General features: G+C 34.1%; 1 protein-coding gene across 1 annotated transcript; it reads left to right on the top strand.

Annotated features, from left to right (window-relative positions):
* The first annotated feature begins 2,239 nt into the window (after positions 1–2,239).
* Positions 2,240–15,396, top strand: LOC126715888 (membralin-like protein At1g60995). The gene is made up of 14 exons (XM_050416729.1): positions 2,240–2,657; positions 3,295–3,357; positions 4,379–4,813; positions 5,923–6,004; positions 6,748–6,809; positions 6,926–7,020; positions 7,576–7,655; positions 10,337–10,420; positions 12,551–12,667; positions 12,966–13,051; positions 13,198–13,304; positions 14,053–14,144; positions 14,234–14,310; positions 14,728–15,396. The coding sequence occupies exons 1-14, from the start codon at positions 2,505–2,507 to the stop codon at positions 15,169–15,171; spliced, it is 1,977 nt and encodes a 658-aa protein (XP_050272686.1). The 5' UTR covers positions 2,240–2,504; the 3' UTR covers positions 15,172–15,396.
* The last annotated feature ends 1,226 nt before the right edge of the window (positions 15,397–16,622 follow it).

A 16,622-nucleotide genomic window follows, 5' to 3' on the forward strand; every position in this document is an offset into this window, starting at 1 on the left:
CTTTAAACTTTGGTTTAATATATATATATAAGACCTAGTTAGTAATGGACCATACATCATGGTAATTACATAAATGACTTATAATTAAATTTGAATTGTTTTTAGTAATATGATTAGGTTTTTTATGGTTTATTTATATTGGACTTCTCTTTTTCTATACTAAATTAACTCATTTGGCACAAAAACTAAAAAAAACTTAGTTTAGATGGGACATGTGACACAAAATTAAACTCTAATTGAAATCTAATTTTTACACCAAATTAACTCACTTGGTACAAAAATTTAAAATTTAGATTAGATAGGGCAAGTGGTGTAAAATTAGACTCTAATTGAATTCCAATTTGAAATCTAATTGAATTTTCTCTCAGTTTTTACCTATTAATATATAGGCATAAATGCACTTTTAGTCTCTACATTTTAGCTTTTTTCCATTTTGGTCCCTACATTTTCATTTCACCACTTTTAATTCCTAAACAAATTAACGCGTGTTATTTTAGTCTTTTTTGTCAGTCAACAGACTGAAATAGTTGAGGTGACTCACGAAGGGATTAAAATATTATTAAAAATCCACTGTGGCACTCATCACTCATGCCACATGGGTTTCCGCCCTTTTATTTGACAATAATTTATATATAAAGAAAGCCACATCAGATTAAAAAAAAAAAAATTCTAACCTTCTTAAGTTTTTAACATATTTAAAATTGAAAAAAACAAAATTAAAATCCAAAAATACATCAAGATCTATGTTCATCTTCAACAAGAACACAAACCCAGATTTTAAACATAAGAACACATGCCCAGATTTTCTTGCATTTTCTTGCCCTTTCTTGTCAACCAAACACAAGCACAAATCGATCTCCAGCAAGAACACAAACACAAACCCAGTAGCAGATTTTCTTAGATTTTCTTAAACCACAAAACCCAGATATACAAAATCACAACTCAAACCCAAATTTTCTCATCTTTCAATCAACAACGAAACCTCCAGCAAATAAAATTCATAAACCCAGAAACCAAATTCATAAACCTAGAAAATTCAGCATAAAAACACCATAAAAAAAAAAAATCATAAATTCCAAAACCCCCATCCTCAAACCTAAGCAAAATCATTTCTCAATTCTTTTTCAGTCTTTGTTTGGTTGCCAAGAAAATGAAAGAATAAAAATTTGGACAGCACCATCAAAGTCCATTCCATCTAAACCCAACTCCAATAAAATCCAAATAAAAAAATTTATCTAAACCCACTCGGTTACATACACATTTACATATAGAAAACATTTACACGATTTGCAGCACAGATCTTCATTCCTATAAATTCGAACCCAAGCCGATCCACTACCACACAAACAACCACACCCACCTTAGACTGCCATCTGGAACCACCATATGCCGATTCGTCACCACACAAATAGCCACACCCACCCTAAACCACCGTCCTAAATCACCCCAAGCCGATCCGCTCCCACCCAAACAGCTACACTAGATCCGAAACCACCAAACCCATCACCAAATTTGTTGCAACATTTCCTCCTCTCTTAGGCACCACTGCCTAGGGTGTGGGTTTGAGAGGGTGAGGTAGACAATGTGAGATTTGGCCTAGTGAGAGAGGTGAGAGAGGAAAAGAAAGTTTGTTGAGAGAGAGAGAGAGAGAGAGAATTTACACAAGTTTGAGAGTCTAAGCCTAGTGGGTTTTGGGTCTTCAAATTGTGTGTGTTTATTTTCTAAGAAAAACAAATAAAAAATGTTGTATAAAACAAATTCTCTTATTGTGTTTGTGATTAAATCTGGGTTGTTGTTCTTGTTCTTATGTTCTGGTGTGTTCTTATTGTATTTTTTTAATTTTTAACTCATATTTTTTCTTTTGTTAAAATTGAGAAATAAATATTTTGAATCATAATCTAACGTGGATTGGGTGATAAGTGCCACGGTGGATTTTTAATAATATTTTAATTCCTCCGTCAGCTACCTCAGATATTTCCGTCTATTGACTAATGGAAAGGACGAAAATAACATTGACTAATAGAAAGGACGAAAATAACACGCGTTAATTGGTTTAGGGACTAAAATTGGTGAAATGAAAATGTAGGAACTAAAATAGAAAAAATCCAAAATGTAGAGACTAAAAGTACATCTACACCTAATACATATTCTTCCTAATACATATTCTTTTATTCTCTCTACTTTCTCTATCTCTAAATCCAAAACATACAATTCTTCTTTCTCATTTTCTTTCCTTCTTCCACCTGACCAAACATGTTGTCAAGGAATTTCCCACTCTCATACAAAACAGTAGAGTACTATAGGAAGGAACATATAATTTTGGTCAAAACGAGTGAAAAAGTAAAAACCCATTGACCTTTTTTCTTATTATATTAATATAATCCGCATCGTTCGAAACGTGTCTTGAGGGAATAGGATAGAGAGTAGAGAAAAAAGTGAGTCTAGAGCTCTTGAAGTTTTCTGTTACTCTCTCGGGAAAATTCTCCTTCTGGAGAGACAGAGAGATGGATCCAGAGCAAACGTTCATACGGGTGCAAGAGCGGTTCTCACAGATGGTGAGACCCAAACTGAGAGCTGTTTTGGAGTACTTGTACCTCTTCATCGCCATCACTTTGTTCTGTATCCTTGTTGTTATGCACGCCAATTACGTTCAACAGGTACACAAATCTTATTAATTTTCGATCTTTAGGGTTTTTTGTTGTTGTTGTTGTCGTTGTTGTTCAATTTTCAATTTTCAATTTCTATTTGCCAATTTGTTTTTTTTTTTTTTAAACTCAATTTCTAGTTGATTGCCAAATGAATCAGTGTTAGGGTTAGAAAGAAAATGAAAAACTAGACCATTGTGGTTTCTTGATATTCAAGTAGTCCTAACAGTTTGAGAATTGAAACCACTTGAATATCACGAAACCACAATGGTCTGGTTTTTCATGGAGAGGTTGTTGACTCTTGATTGCTACAGTTTTTAGTAACTTAATACTTTATCTCAACCAAATTTGAAAGTTCATTACATGTGCATTCCAAGTAATATTGGAAGGGACATGAAAGAAAAGAACAGATCCTTGTTCATAAGGCTTTACCATTTTTTTTTTTTATTATTGAAGTTGTCATTACCACAGTATCTTGGTTTGAGGGCAATATTATTCTAACTTATGATATATGTTAGTGATCCACTGTAATGATAATGACTGGAAACTAAACATTAACTCCCCTGTTCAAGTATCTATGTTTATCAAATTGAGAAATGTATGTCTTGCCACAGTGCTTTAACCAAAATCTGTGCTTTTGCATTTGAAGCCTGGCTGTTCTAGTGAGCTCTCTGGACCTGAAATGACAGAAGCACAACTCATCCAAATTAAGGTAATATATTGTCTTTCATTTCTGATAGGTTAGCTTTATTTGTGTGTTTCTGCAATGTATTCCCTCTGGCTAGTTACTAATGCTCTGTATGTTTCGATGGAAAACCCTATGTGAAGATAGATTTTTGCGTTTTCCTATGTTTGGTAGTATTAGAAAAGACGGGTCAAAGGAAAATTATCTATGGTCAACGGAAAACCTATTAAAACCATGGCTTATTTTTTAGTGGTTGTTTTCCACTATAATTTTCCGGAAAACAACTCTATCTCATGTCAAGCTAAATAAGGGAAGCCAAGAGATAGTTTTTCAAATCATTTTAAGGTCGCTACCAAACATAGGAAAATGAGATAGTTTTCCAAAAAAATACTTTTTGGAAAATGATTTATTTTTCAATAAACGTTAACATCAAAATAAATGGAGCGTAAATGGGCTTGGTATCATCATGTTTATCTCCCTTTGGACTTTGGGAATTTTCATCCTTCCAGATCATATACTTTCTCAATCTGCGACTAGTCGATCTTGGCTAACAACAGGGTGTTGCAACTATGTCCTTTGTCATTGTAGTTTTATTAATTCTTTATTAATTTCCCCATTTCTTCATGGGAAATAGGGAAAATATTGTGGTGTAATTTGTTGGCGTTGATTCATACGTAGCTATGACCTGGTTTTCGGGAATTTCTGTCTATATTGCATTCAAGTTAATTTCTTCCTAGGACATTATCAATTGTCGTTTTGGAGGTTTTTGTAGATATCATTAATACTTAGTAGTTGCAACGTGAGTTTAATGCTTATTAATTAGATATTTTGTGTCTGTGGTAGATTTCTTTGTTAACTCTCATATTTTTTTTGTTCCTGGTGAAAAATCATAAATTTTACTTTGAAAATTGTATGTATCACTTTTTTTGAGATCTATGGTGATCTATTTTGTGTGATTTACTGTGCATTTGACAGATGATTTTGGTTTTGTTTCTTAAGTTGGCCAAGCAGTCATGTTTTGTAACCAATTTTTTTTACTTTGGTATAGATAACTAGTGCAGGGTTGTGGTCGCACAATGAGTCTGAATCTAATGCGATTGATGTTCCTGATTTGAATACCGTGACGAATAAATTGGAAAATGCAAATGTGGATGGAGATGGATTGACATTTTTGGCTGCAAAATTTTGGTTAAATTGGGTTGGTTCTGGTACTAGAAGGAGCAAACTAGCCTGGAAGTTCTGGAAGACTGACACCGAGCTTCTTGAGCATCAAGCAGAAACTTCAATGAGTTGTCAAAGCTCTAAGCCAACAGTAGATGACACAGTCATCAAAATTGATAAAGAGGAGCGGCGTAGTTTCCCTTTATCTGCCAGAGAGACATTTAAAGCAGCAGTATTTCATTTTGGCAAAAAGTGGTACAAGCGTCTGTTATTTATTTGGCGACATGCAGTGCAGCTCATTAGAAGTTTCTGGAAGTTGTGGGTGAGTAGATGAAGAAAATGTTCTTATCTGTAGCTAGATTATTATGTATTCAATACAATATCCCCTTTTTTTTATTACTGAATCATGGAAGTTTCTGCTCACTTTACTAGGAACTATTTTAAATCACATTTTATCTTAACCAGCACTTTAATCGCTCTTGTGTACTTTTCTTTGTCATTTTTGTTGTTTTTGAGATTTTAGGTTTCCTTTTAAAATATGAGCATGTTTTCTGTTGTAGTTATCTGCCTCTGGGTCTGGGTACCTTCTAGATGTTGTGGATCGTAGAACGTAATGATCCTATAATTTATATATTGTCTCAATTCTTTTGATTTGTCTTTTTCTGGGTGAATATATGTGACATTGTTTTAAAATGGTCTTTGTGTCCATTTGGTACAGCTTAATTTTTAACTTTTCTGAAAATGGGTTGTTTGATTACTTATATAAAAAAAGGGTTGTTTGAAAAAGCTACACTTAAAAAGGTGAGGTTTTAAAATGATGTACTTTGAAAAACTCTGGTTTTAAACTGCCCTCCCAAACAGGCACTTAGTTTCAACTTTATTGATATATTGATGATACACTTGGAGAAGACATAAACTATCGACTTATCAAAAAAAGATATACTAGGAGAAGACATGAGGCTAGATACTGGTCAATGCAGATGCATGTACCCTGAGGCTAAATCTCCACATTTTTTTTTGTATTGGAAAATCTCATATATCTATCAAGAAGTTCTGCTTAGTTCAAATCATGTCATCTTATTAATTTATTAAAATTTGAATTTCTTTTTTAAAAAATTCTAGTCATACTAAATGTGTGATGGAAGCCCTCTATTGGTCTTCATACTCATAACAGACAGGTTTTAATATTTCTTGTTATTATCAGCCAGCAGGACTGACTGGTGGCTTCAATATTTGATGCAGATGTTGTTCAGTTACTTACAAAAAAAAACTGTCTCTCTCTCTCTCTCCCTCTCATATTTTTCCAAACATGCACTGTGAAAGTTGCTTGGTTTCTAAATGCATTATAAGGAGAAACTTATACTGTACCATATTTGATTTATTGTATCAAGGCCAAGTCTCTATTTGCTGAATTTGAAATTTCAAGTGCAGAATCTTGCAGGTATAAATTTAAATATTGATATTCCCAAGTGGTTGCGTATACTTCATTTGGACAGGCTTAACTCATATGCAGGTAAATGGAAATTTTTTTAGTTCTCCTCATTTACTATCATTGTGTTGCAGAATTATAGTGATTATGCAAAAATTGAAAACTCTTAGGTAGAACTGTAGTCTCTTAAAATTTATTTCTTCACTTGGATGAATGTGAGTCCCTAGTAGCCATGCTGACTGTAATTCTAGAATGCCGGTTTACTATATTGGTGCTCAATCTAACTTCAGCTTTTTGGTTAGTTGGCAAATCTTTTATACTTACAAAATACAACGGGGACAAAATCCATTGAAACAAGTTTATTTTGGGAGTTCATTTTTATTATTTTTGCTTAGCAGCATTCTTTAGGGCTGCCAAGAGCAGCTTTGGGTGATTTGTAAAAGGGTTGGGTCAATAATTACATTTTACCCCAATTATGATCTTGCTACATTATTCACTGAATATCTGTACTGAAGCATACCTAATTATTTGGGTGGGACTCATCACCCAACTGACAGTTAGACCATTAGAGAGATATAGAGAGAAGATATTCAAGTTTGTTTGTTCCCTTTCTATTGGGGGAGGGGGAGGGGGGAACTGGGAAAGTGTTAATAATAATTGCTAAGATAATTTTCTTGGTAAGGACTGTAGAGGTATTGAACCACCTTGTTTTCCTATTGTGATCCTATTGTGATAGAAGTTTAATGATAAAAAATTCACTTTGTTGATTTCCTAAGTTGTGCTATATATTTCTTGTTTTGTGCTATTACTTTTTGCATCTGTTTCAGTGCATTCACTTGAGAAGAGAATCAAAGCATTTGAGCCAACATATATATACACTATGGAAAAGGTAATCTTTTCACCAAATTTTATTCCTCCTTGCAATTCATGAAATTTGTCTGCATACTCTGCTGTGGTTTTCTAACATCTAACATTTCAATATTCTAATAAGCGCTTGTCCTGCAGGGATATTTTTTGCTACCTGAAGAAGCAAGGTCTCGCCATAATATTCGTACCGTTAACATTAGCATATCAGCTCGACATTCCTGTTTTGGTAACAGGTTATTTCTTCTGAACATAACTCTGGTTTGAATTGAGCTTGGAAGTGGCAATTTTTCTGTCTAGAGCCTATTTTTGCTTCAATTATTGGTTTTTAAGTCTTGATTCATAATTCTGATACCAGTCTGTTTCAAAATTTTAATTTCCGTGGACCTTTATATATGCTTTCCATGCCATGTGCTTCCTCCAATACTGGAACTGGGCTGCCTTTCTGTAGTATGAAACTTAGAATACAGATTGAGAATCATCTGTGATTTAAACCTTAAAGCTTTTCTTTTTGTTGACTAGCTAGAGCCACTGAGAACAATTGTGTCAATGCCTGTTTAGGAAGATAATGTACTGGCATTCTTCTAGGAATAAATACAAAGGTTCTAACTTCAGTATACCATTAGTGTGCATGTTTGAGATCAATTGAAAGCTTTACACAGCTTCCTTACAATTTGGTAAACTTGATTATGTTTTAAACATTTTTGTCTAACATTTGTTGAACTTTATAATTTGAGGTGTATGCATATTTGTAGAGAGTTGAACGTAAATGGATATTTTCTTATTACCAGGTGGCAGCAACTCCTCATTAACAGAATCGTTGGATATGATACTATTTTGATGAATAGTTTATTGACTTCTACTGGTCAAGGTGACATCCCATTACAAATTTATTTGTTAAATTTTGTTTTCTGTACGTATTGCAAGAGTTTTTTCATTCTCACACTATGGGTCATTGTATTATACCCTCGTGTTATCTAATACTTCATTATTATTTTTCTGTCATTTTTGAATTGGCATGTTTCTAACCGTTGCCAACTTGTCATATGATCTTGTAGAGATTTTTTTATTGTTTAATTTTGGAAGTCAATTGTATTTTTATTCAGTTGGATTTTCTTTTTTGGGCAATATTACTTAATTAGGTTATTAAAATTTTATTTAATTTCGTTTTAAATTAAATAAAATTCTTTAATTTCGTACTGATCAAAAAAATATTTATTTATTTAATTTCGTAGAGTCAAGTGGTTTTTTTTTGGGGGAAATTCAATAGTTAGGTTTTCTAAGTCAATTAGAACTTGGGTTAAGTAGTAGCATTCTATTGAGTACAATTTTGTACTCAAAATCTTACAGTGCTTGATTAATATAATTTCTCTTGAAAGTTTTCCAGTTGTTTGGTGCTTACTCCTAGGTTTTCTATTTCGATTTGTGTTGACTATAAAAAACAACTCTTGGTGCTGTCTCCTAGGTTATTTTTATTTTCTTGTTATTTATTTTATTATATTTTGGATAAGCAATGGAAATTTTGTAGATATCGGAAAAATAGCCACCCAAGAATATAGGCAGTATACAACTGAGGACTATACAATAAATCCTGCAAATTACATAAATCTATCATATCAAAAACTTCAATTATGTTATTGCATTAGTTTTAGTTTTGTTGAAACTTTTCCCAATTTTCTAAAATTTTTATATTTTAATTTAACTGTGACAAGGGCACAAACTACATGAATTTTTGTTGGTATTGTCTCGTCACTGTCACCCTTGGTTCACGTACTATTTGCCGTCAAAACTTTACCAGACCGATGGACCAAGATTAGGATGTATAATTTGCACAATTGATTATAATTCCATACGAATATAATGATGTGGTGGAACACAAGGCGTGTTTGTTCTCAATGCTATTAAAGATGATTCATGAGATTTGGGCTTTCTTATTTTGTTTGGGATGCGGCCATAGGCAAAATTTCGACAACAAACAATCTTCATAAGAGAGGTTTTGTTATAGTGGACTGGTGTTGTTTATGTAAGTCAGATGGTGAATCTGTTAGCTATCTATTGCTGCATTTTCCTACTGTTTCGGAGATGTGGGCTTTCTTATTTTGCGTAGTCGGGCTTGCTTGGTTATGCCAAGTTCAGTTGAAGCTATGTTGGAGTCTTGGGTTGGAGTTTGGGGAGTTTGTGGATATGTAAAAGTTTGGAGGGTAGCTCTGGCTTGTCTTATGTGGTGTGTTTGGGTGGAACATAATCGCCATCCGTTTGAGGGAAAGGAGCTATCTTTACGAAATCTCAAGTTTCTCTTTTTGAAGACTTTCTTCAATTGGTCATCACAATCTAGTACTCTATCCATGTTTTCTTTGATGGAATTCCTAGATTCCTTATGCCCTGCCGTTGATTGGCTTTGACTTTTTTATGCTATGTATTCTTTTTTACTTGCTGTCTTTTTCTCATTGTATACTGGTATGCTTTTTTAACTTTTTAATGAATTGAACTTGCCACAAAAAAGAAAATAAGAAAAAAGACAATTCTTGAGTTGAAGCAAGTTTCACTTGCAAAAGTTCTTATTCTTCCACACTTATAAATTTGAGGATGAGTTTTTTCTAATTAAGGGAGAAGTGCGAAGAAATTTTATTTTAATTTAGTTTTATTGAATTTTGGAATTCAGTTGTATTTTTATCAGTCAATTGGATTTTATTATAGATATTAGTTAATTAGGTTATTATTATTTTATTTTATTTCCTTAAGTCAAAGTTATTTTTGTAATTCAATAATTAAGTTTCCTTAGTAAGTTAGAATTAAGGGTTAAGTCAGTAATTTATATAAGCACAATATTGTACTCAAAAGTTTACAGTTTGCTTGATTAATAAAATTACTCTTGGAATTTTTCCAATAGTCTAGTGTTGACTCTAGCTAACCCTAACTACTGACTCCTAGGTTTCCTATCTTGCTTGGTACCAACTCCAAGAAACCCTAGGTGCTGAGTTCTAGGTTATTTATATTTTTCTGTTCTTCTATTTTGTTGCTGCATCCGTTTTGGTCTTGTATTGCATTACTTTCTTTATTTGTCCTTATTGCACTAGTTCAAAACTTCAAATTATAATGCTTATGATGATGATGACTTTCTCTTTATATTTAAATTATTGAACTTGTGTACGGTTTGTGGCAGTTTTATACATTTTGATTGACCTATCTTAGCTGCGTTAATTCCTTCTTTTATTTTTTGTGAGTAATATGAAAATTGTTTTAGAAAGAGTAGAACCTAATTATATAATAGATTGAAAGGAATTGCCTAAAGAATCACAATTGAACGCTTTAGTTCCTTCTAAATGTCTTTGATGATCTGTGGTTGGAGTGAAGCATGCTTGAATTGAATTGTATGCAGTGAGGTAAATGAATGCTAACTCTTTAATCAAACCTTTGATGGTTGGTTGGATTTGATCCATCTGTTTTGTATTATTATTGCACATTGCCAATGATATAAGCATGAATAGAGTCAATAATTGGGTTAGTGATCTGTTCTATTTTATCTAAGCATGTTTTGGTACTTCATTGCAGGTTATCTGTACAATTATCAAACAAAGGAGTTTTATAATCTTAGTTATGCACAATTACTCCCAGAAGGTCCTGCAGGATTTGGAGGTTTGTTGAGCTATGCCTTCTATATGCATTGATGGAATGTTTTTATACTTTTACACTAAGGTTGCAATATCTGATTGCAAATGTCATTATGCATTTCAGTTTGGGTAATTAATAATGAGTGAAGGCACTAATGAAGGTTTCCTTTTTTGTATGGACTGTGTCTTTTGGGAAAATTCTAACAGTAAATAATCCGATAAAATGAGTGATAATAATTGTGGACTAGTGCTACTTATCAAAAAAGAAGAAGATAATTGTGGAGTAGTGCTGTATGTGACTCTGTAAATGTAGTGGTGAGAATGCAGGATCATTTGCCACCACATTGCACAATAGCTGAGTAGTTGTGGACTTTTGTTTTTGTGTTGGTTGGAGTTAAATGGGTGATGATGACTACTGGGTTCAGAAGTTGCTTCAACATTGGAGGAGGAGACCTAAGTCTTTTAGACAGAGTATGGAATGAAGTATTAGAGTCTCATGTGGACGTGTGGAGAAAATGGAAGGAAAGGATTAGGAGGACTTCTGAGGGGGAAGGAACTCAGTTGAGAGAATGCATCTTTAGATGAGTGTGGACCTTCTAGTCTTGTAGTTTCTTTGTGCTTTTTATATGCGTGAATTACCTAGAGGAGAGACTTGAGCATATAACCTGTATACATGAAGTTTTTCCTTGATTATTAAAATGAAGATTAGGCTGGTCAATAAAGTAACCCATTGAATCCTTCATTACCTTGACTAACTCTAGATTAATTGAATCTCAACTCTAAGATTGAAAGGCAGGGTACTGACACCTGAAGCACTGAGTCAGATTTCACTGAAGGATGAGTTGCTTCAAGATTTGTAAACATTTAGAGTTGCTTATTCTGGCATATTGTTAGGTAAACAAGCTAATATTTCGTATTTGTTTTTATTATTGTTATTGTTATTCTTATCTGATGCTGGAATGGAAGGGTACTGTTGGATTGTGGAGGACAGTTTGAAGAACATGGAAAAATTCCACTTGATTTTGAAAGTTGAGGAACAAATTGCCAATGAGCTCTAGCTGAATTAACACCTTGTTCCCTTGCAAGTGCTTGGTGGAGGGTGAGGTTGTGGGTTGGGTGTGTGTGTAACTTACCTTGAGGGACGAAATTGACTTGATCTTGAAAGTTGAGAAACGAAATTGACACAATTAATAGTTGAGGGACATTAATTTTGAAAGTTAAAGGACAAAATTGACACAATTAAATATAGAGGTTCAAAATTGTAATTGTGACATGTACAAGGACCAAAATTGTGGTTTGGCAGAAATAAAATCAATTTGTGTCAATCATACGATCATTTAGGTCTAATGAAATCAATCAACATCAATACGTTCAATTTTGTGTCTGCACCAGCACGTATATAATGACTCACTCTCTCTCTCTTTTCTTTTTTTGACCCTCAGACAGGTCCCTCCACTTGGGAGGGAAGTGCCATTTGGCATATAGGGACTCTTTCTTGGGCCAGTAGTGTTAAGGCTCCTAAAACCCAAACCCAATAGCAGACTCCTACTGAATAATCTAGATCAAACTGAATTATGAAAATTATCCTAACTATAGAAGTATGTACAAGATGTTTATGAAATTTCAAATGTTTTATTGCACTTGCACATGAAAACAGCTATGATTCTCAAACAAGTGACCCAAATTGGAAGCAATGTGAGAGCCTTTAAAGCCGTAACCGTAGGGCTCTTGCTTCAATTGGACATGGCACGTGGACCCTGCTAAATAAACTTTGAAATTGACAAAATTGCACAGTAGCACACATATCAACAACGGATCAATCTTCCATGGCCGCATTACCATCAAAACCAGTGTTTGTTTTTATACTGCAAACAAAAAGCAAAGAACTTGAAATTTTTTTCAGCAAAATGAACATTTAAATTGACAAAAGTGCACTGTAGCACACATAACCACAACAATTCAATCTTCTATAGCTGCATTACTAGCATAACCAAAAGCATTTGTTCTTTCACTGTAAACAAAAAGTGAAGAACCTGAAATTTTTTTTCTGAGGGACATTTAACTGCATGCAGATTGTGCTCTATTTTTATGTTTTTTCCCTTTTTCTGGATATAAATTGTGCTGAACTTGTGCCATTCATCTGGTTTCCATGCAGACTACCTTGTGACCAAGTGTGGTGTACTTATGATGTCGCTATTTGTGTTCTTTACTACCACAATGTCAGTTTCATTTACATTGAGAGAGACACAGACCCGCATGCTGAAGTTTACAGGTTTGTTTAACCCACCCCTTCCCCCCCCCCCTCTCCCGCTGCCTCATATACACAAATTCTGTCATTCAGTCCATTGAACCATCTCAGTTGAATATATATACTTTTTGTTTGAAATTGGACCTATTTTGTCATCTCATGTGTTGCAAGAGGGTTTCAAAAATATCCTCTTGCTGTTGGATTTCTTGATGGGTGAATCTGATGGATACAAGGATTGAGGTGGCACATTATGAGGGTGCCACAATAAATCAAGCTTCTTCTTGCACTTCCTTAAAATTCCCCTTTTGTCAATTTATTGCAGTGCAGCTTCAACACCATGCTCGACATCGGCTTCCAACATTTCAATTGATCTTTGTGCATGTAATCGAATCACTCGTCTTTGTACCGGTAAGCATTCATTTTTATTTTATTTGTATGCATATCTACCAAACCATTCTCAAATTGTCATAAATTATTTCTAGTCTTCTTCTGCACAACTAGTTTGATTTTTACAGGTCATATTGACTAATAGAGTTCTATATTGGTTTTTGCAGATTATGATTGGTATTTTGTTTTTTCTGTTCGAGTTTTATGATGATCAGCTGTTGGCTTTCATGGTTTTAATTCTTGTCTGGTTGAGTGAACTGTTTACCCTAATCAGGTATCTCTCTCTCTCTCATAAATATATAGCCACTTTTTTGCTATGCATGGTATTCTTGTACATGTGTTTGGTTGAGAATGCATATATGTGGGCAAGGTAGCCTATCTAATTGCTGTGTTGGGCCCCACACACAAAAAAATATATATAATAATCTCAATCTGAGCAACAGCCTGTTGGGATTTTTTTCGAGATTAATTTTTTTACTTTATTCGATGTGGAAGTTTACGGTTTGTAATGAGACAGGTTGGTTCAGTTTATACCATAGGTGAGTCAGAATTGTGGTTAGATATTAATATAGACATTGTTTGGATTTCTTGACTTATTGGGTATGGGTTGGGTTGTAATTTTCAGCTAGGCTAAATGAATATGTTCACTTAAAGGCAAAGTTACACTTGGTCAAGACTAAATTTGGGGCAGTGAAGTGGGTTGGACTGTGATGGAAGTATGGAATGTCATGGTAACGGTATTTTAACTCATAAAAAACCATTACTGGTCCAATAGAAAATGCCCAGATAAATTTGCTTTGATGCAATGATTGACTATTTTCTTTAATGACCATAACATGGGCTATTGTGGCCCAGAGGGGCAACAGATGAACCCTTTTTGAAAATCCTCTCCAACTAATTGCCCCTTGCACCTAGCATCTAATATATTTTCTCTGTGTGTGTCTGTCTACACGTGTGTCTGCTCACAGGTGTATTCATGTAACATGCTGTTCTAATATGGTTTGCTTGCTAATGTCTTGCAGCGTCCGGACACCAATATCAATGAAGTTCTTTCCTCGCTTCTTTTTGCTCTACTTTCTGGTTTTTCACATTTATTTCTTTTCCTATGCTTATGGTATGGGCCTATCACTTTTTGGACTTATTTCTGTTTCTGGTGGAAAGTCTAATTTTTCTCATAAATTATTGGTTGGATAATTTCTCCAGGTTTTTCATATTTGGCTCTCTCTACAACAGCAGCATTTATGCAGCACCTAATCCTCTACTTCTGGAACCGTTTTGAGGTAAGCATTATGGTATATGCCTCCAAGTATGGGTTTTATTTTTTTTGGTGACACATATCCATTGGCTTTATTTTACTCTTATGATAAAGCCAGTAGTCACTATAAGTTTGCAATTGCATGAAGATGATATAATTATTCAACTTCTCCCTTTGTGTGGACTGTTTTCACTGCAAATATTTATAGGCTACAGAATCTGTAGTTAAAAAAGAGCCGGGCTTGTTTCTCATTTTTGTTTCTGGTCAATAGGCTTGTCCTTTCGCATCTTCACTTTAAGCCATCATTTATGATTCTTCTACTGCAGTTGCCAGAGGATAGATATTTAGCTGCTAACAAACAAGATTACTTTTGGAATATAAAGAAATTGGTATAAAACTTTCACAACTTCAAAGTATTATAATGGTTGTAAATACATCTCAGGTCCCTGCTTTACAAAGGTTTATGCAGCACCGTCGATCACAGCTTCAGCAGCCCCCGGATTTCCACATTACCTCCTCAACCATCCTTGCGTCGACTTTACACATCACAAGATTGAATACAAGGAATCCTGGTCCAGTTAACACGGACCTGACAACTGGGACTGGGTTGAGACCTGGGTCCAACCCAGCAATGCCAGCAACTGGAGAAATGGACATATCCGGGCTTCAGGAACAATCAGAAAGTGAAAACAGAGCAGAGAACCCTCTTCAGCAGGCAGATAATGGTCCCAACCCTGGGGCAATGAATGCATTCAGTTCGCTTTTGTTATGGATCTTAGGAGGGGCCTCTTCTGAAGGCCTCAACTCATTCCTTTCCATGTTCAGAGATGTGAGAGAGCAAGGACAAGTTTATGCTGAAAACCGCGCCAATCAGAATGTGCGATAATGTTGGAACATTAACTTTGAAGCGGATTTCTGTGCTGCTTTGTTAGTTATAGATTGTAATATATGTTCATGTTGAATAGTATAGCACAGGGTTAACTGGATGTACTTGTCTGTATAGAAATTATATATGGATATGTTACAAACATACAGTCAACCCTCTTACTTTTGTCCTTAGGAGATGGAAAAAAAAATAATTAAAGAAATATATCATGTGAGATTGTGAATATTCATTAGTCATTACCTTATATCCAGTTATCAGAAATACTCTGTTTTGCTTTTCTCAGTGGGGCATATGGTTAGTATATCAAATTGAATGTTAAACAAAGATATCTACCCTTTTTTTAAAGATGGGTATAGTGGGCAGTGGAGGTGGGTTTAAACCGCAAACATGTCCCTATTTTGAAGAGGAAAGCTCCCAGGCATTACTACTCGGAGGATGTTATTAACCAATCGCTGGCAAGAAGTTTCGAATCAACGATCTCATGGGTATGATGAGGTTTTAGGAACCACTTAGCCAACCTATTGGAGTTTCTAACATGGTATAGTTAATACAATATATTAGATTTTCTAATTAAACTATATATATATATATGTGTGTGTGTGTGTGTGTGTGGTTTTAAATTTTGTAAGAATTTTTTTAAGGAAACATAATGCATTTACATTTAATTATTATATAAGGCGAGATATTTAGTGAATAATGTGATGTGTGGTTGGAATTTGTTTATAGTATTCCTTATAAATGACACATCCGCTATACATTTTGAATGACCTAAAGAAGAAACCGATATAAGTAAATTAATTACTTATATTAGGAGGAAAAAAAAAAGACTTTAACAAAAAATAATAATAATAATAATAATTTTATCAAGAATATATCCGCATTAGGCTGAGAATGTGACATAATTGTTAATAAAGCAACTCTTCTTTTTACACATACCTATCCTCCCTAAACATTACCGAAGTGGATCGAACAGACCAAAGTGAATTGAATGGATGAGGTGGACTGAAAAGATTGAAATAGACCTAGTGGATCAAAGTAAACCAAAGTTGACCAAAATGGACTAGATGGATTGAAATGCTACACTGATGTGATTCAGTAAGAATATAAAAAGGTTTTAGATATTAAATAAATATAGATGTCAAAATTCAAAGGCTTACATTTTCTGGTGAAAACACCTTATACTTCCTTGATTAAATTGTTATATTTATGCAAAAGCCTATATTTTCTATTGAAAATACAGGAAGTTTGCTAAAGGATTTTAAGCTAAATTATTATTATAATTATTATAATTTTGGTTAAAAAAGTTTATGTAAGGGGAGGCTACCCCATACCAGGGTCAGGGTAAACCGCAGACCTCAAAGAGAACTTACATTGGACTTATAGATCGCCCACAAAGAAAGACTGTTGGCAATAAGACTCGAACCTACGCCTTTTGGACGAAACATTTAAGT

The sequence above is a fragment of the Quercus robur genome, chromosome 2 (assembly GCF_932294415.1).
Source record: "Quercus robur chromosome 2, dhQueRobu3.1, whole genome shotgun sequence".
Lineage (NCBI taxonomy): Eukaryota > Viridiplantae > Streptophyta > Magnoliopsida > Fagales > Fagaceae > Quercus > Quercus robur.

Excerpts from the sequence above, each read along its gene's own strand:
- LOC126715888 (XM_050416729.1), top strand. The coding sequence starts at position 2,505 with ATGGATCCAGAGCAAACGTTCATACGGGTGCAAGAGCGGTTCTCACAG. Across the intron at positions 2,658-3,294 it reads ACGCCAATTACGTTCAACAG|CCTGGCTGTTCTAGTGAGCT; the intron begins GTACACAAATCT and ends TTGCATTTGAAG. Across the intron at positions 6,810-6,925 it reads ATATATACACTATGGAAAAG|GGATATTTTTTGCTACCTGA; the intron begins GTAATCTTTTCA and ends CTTGTCCTGCAG.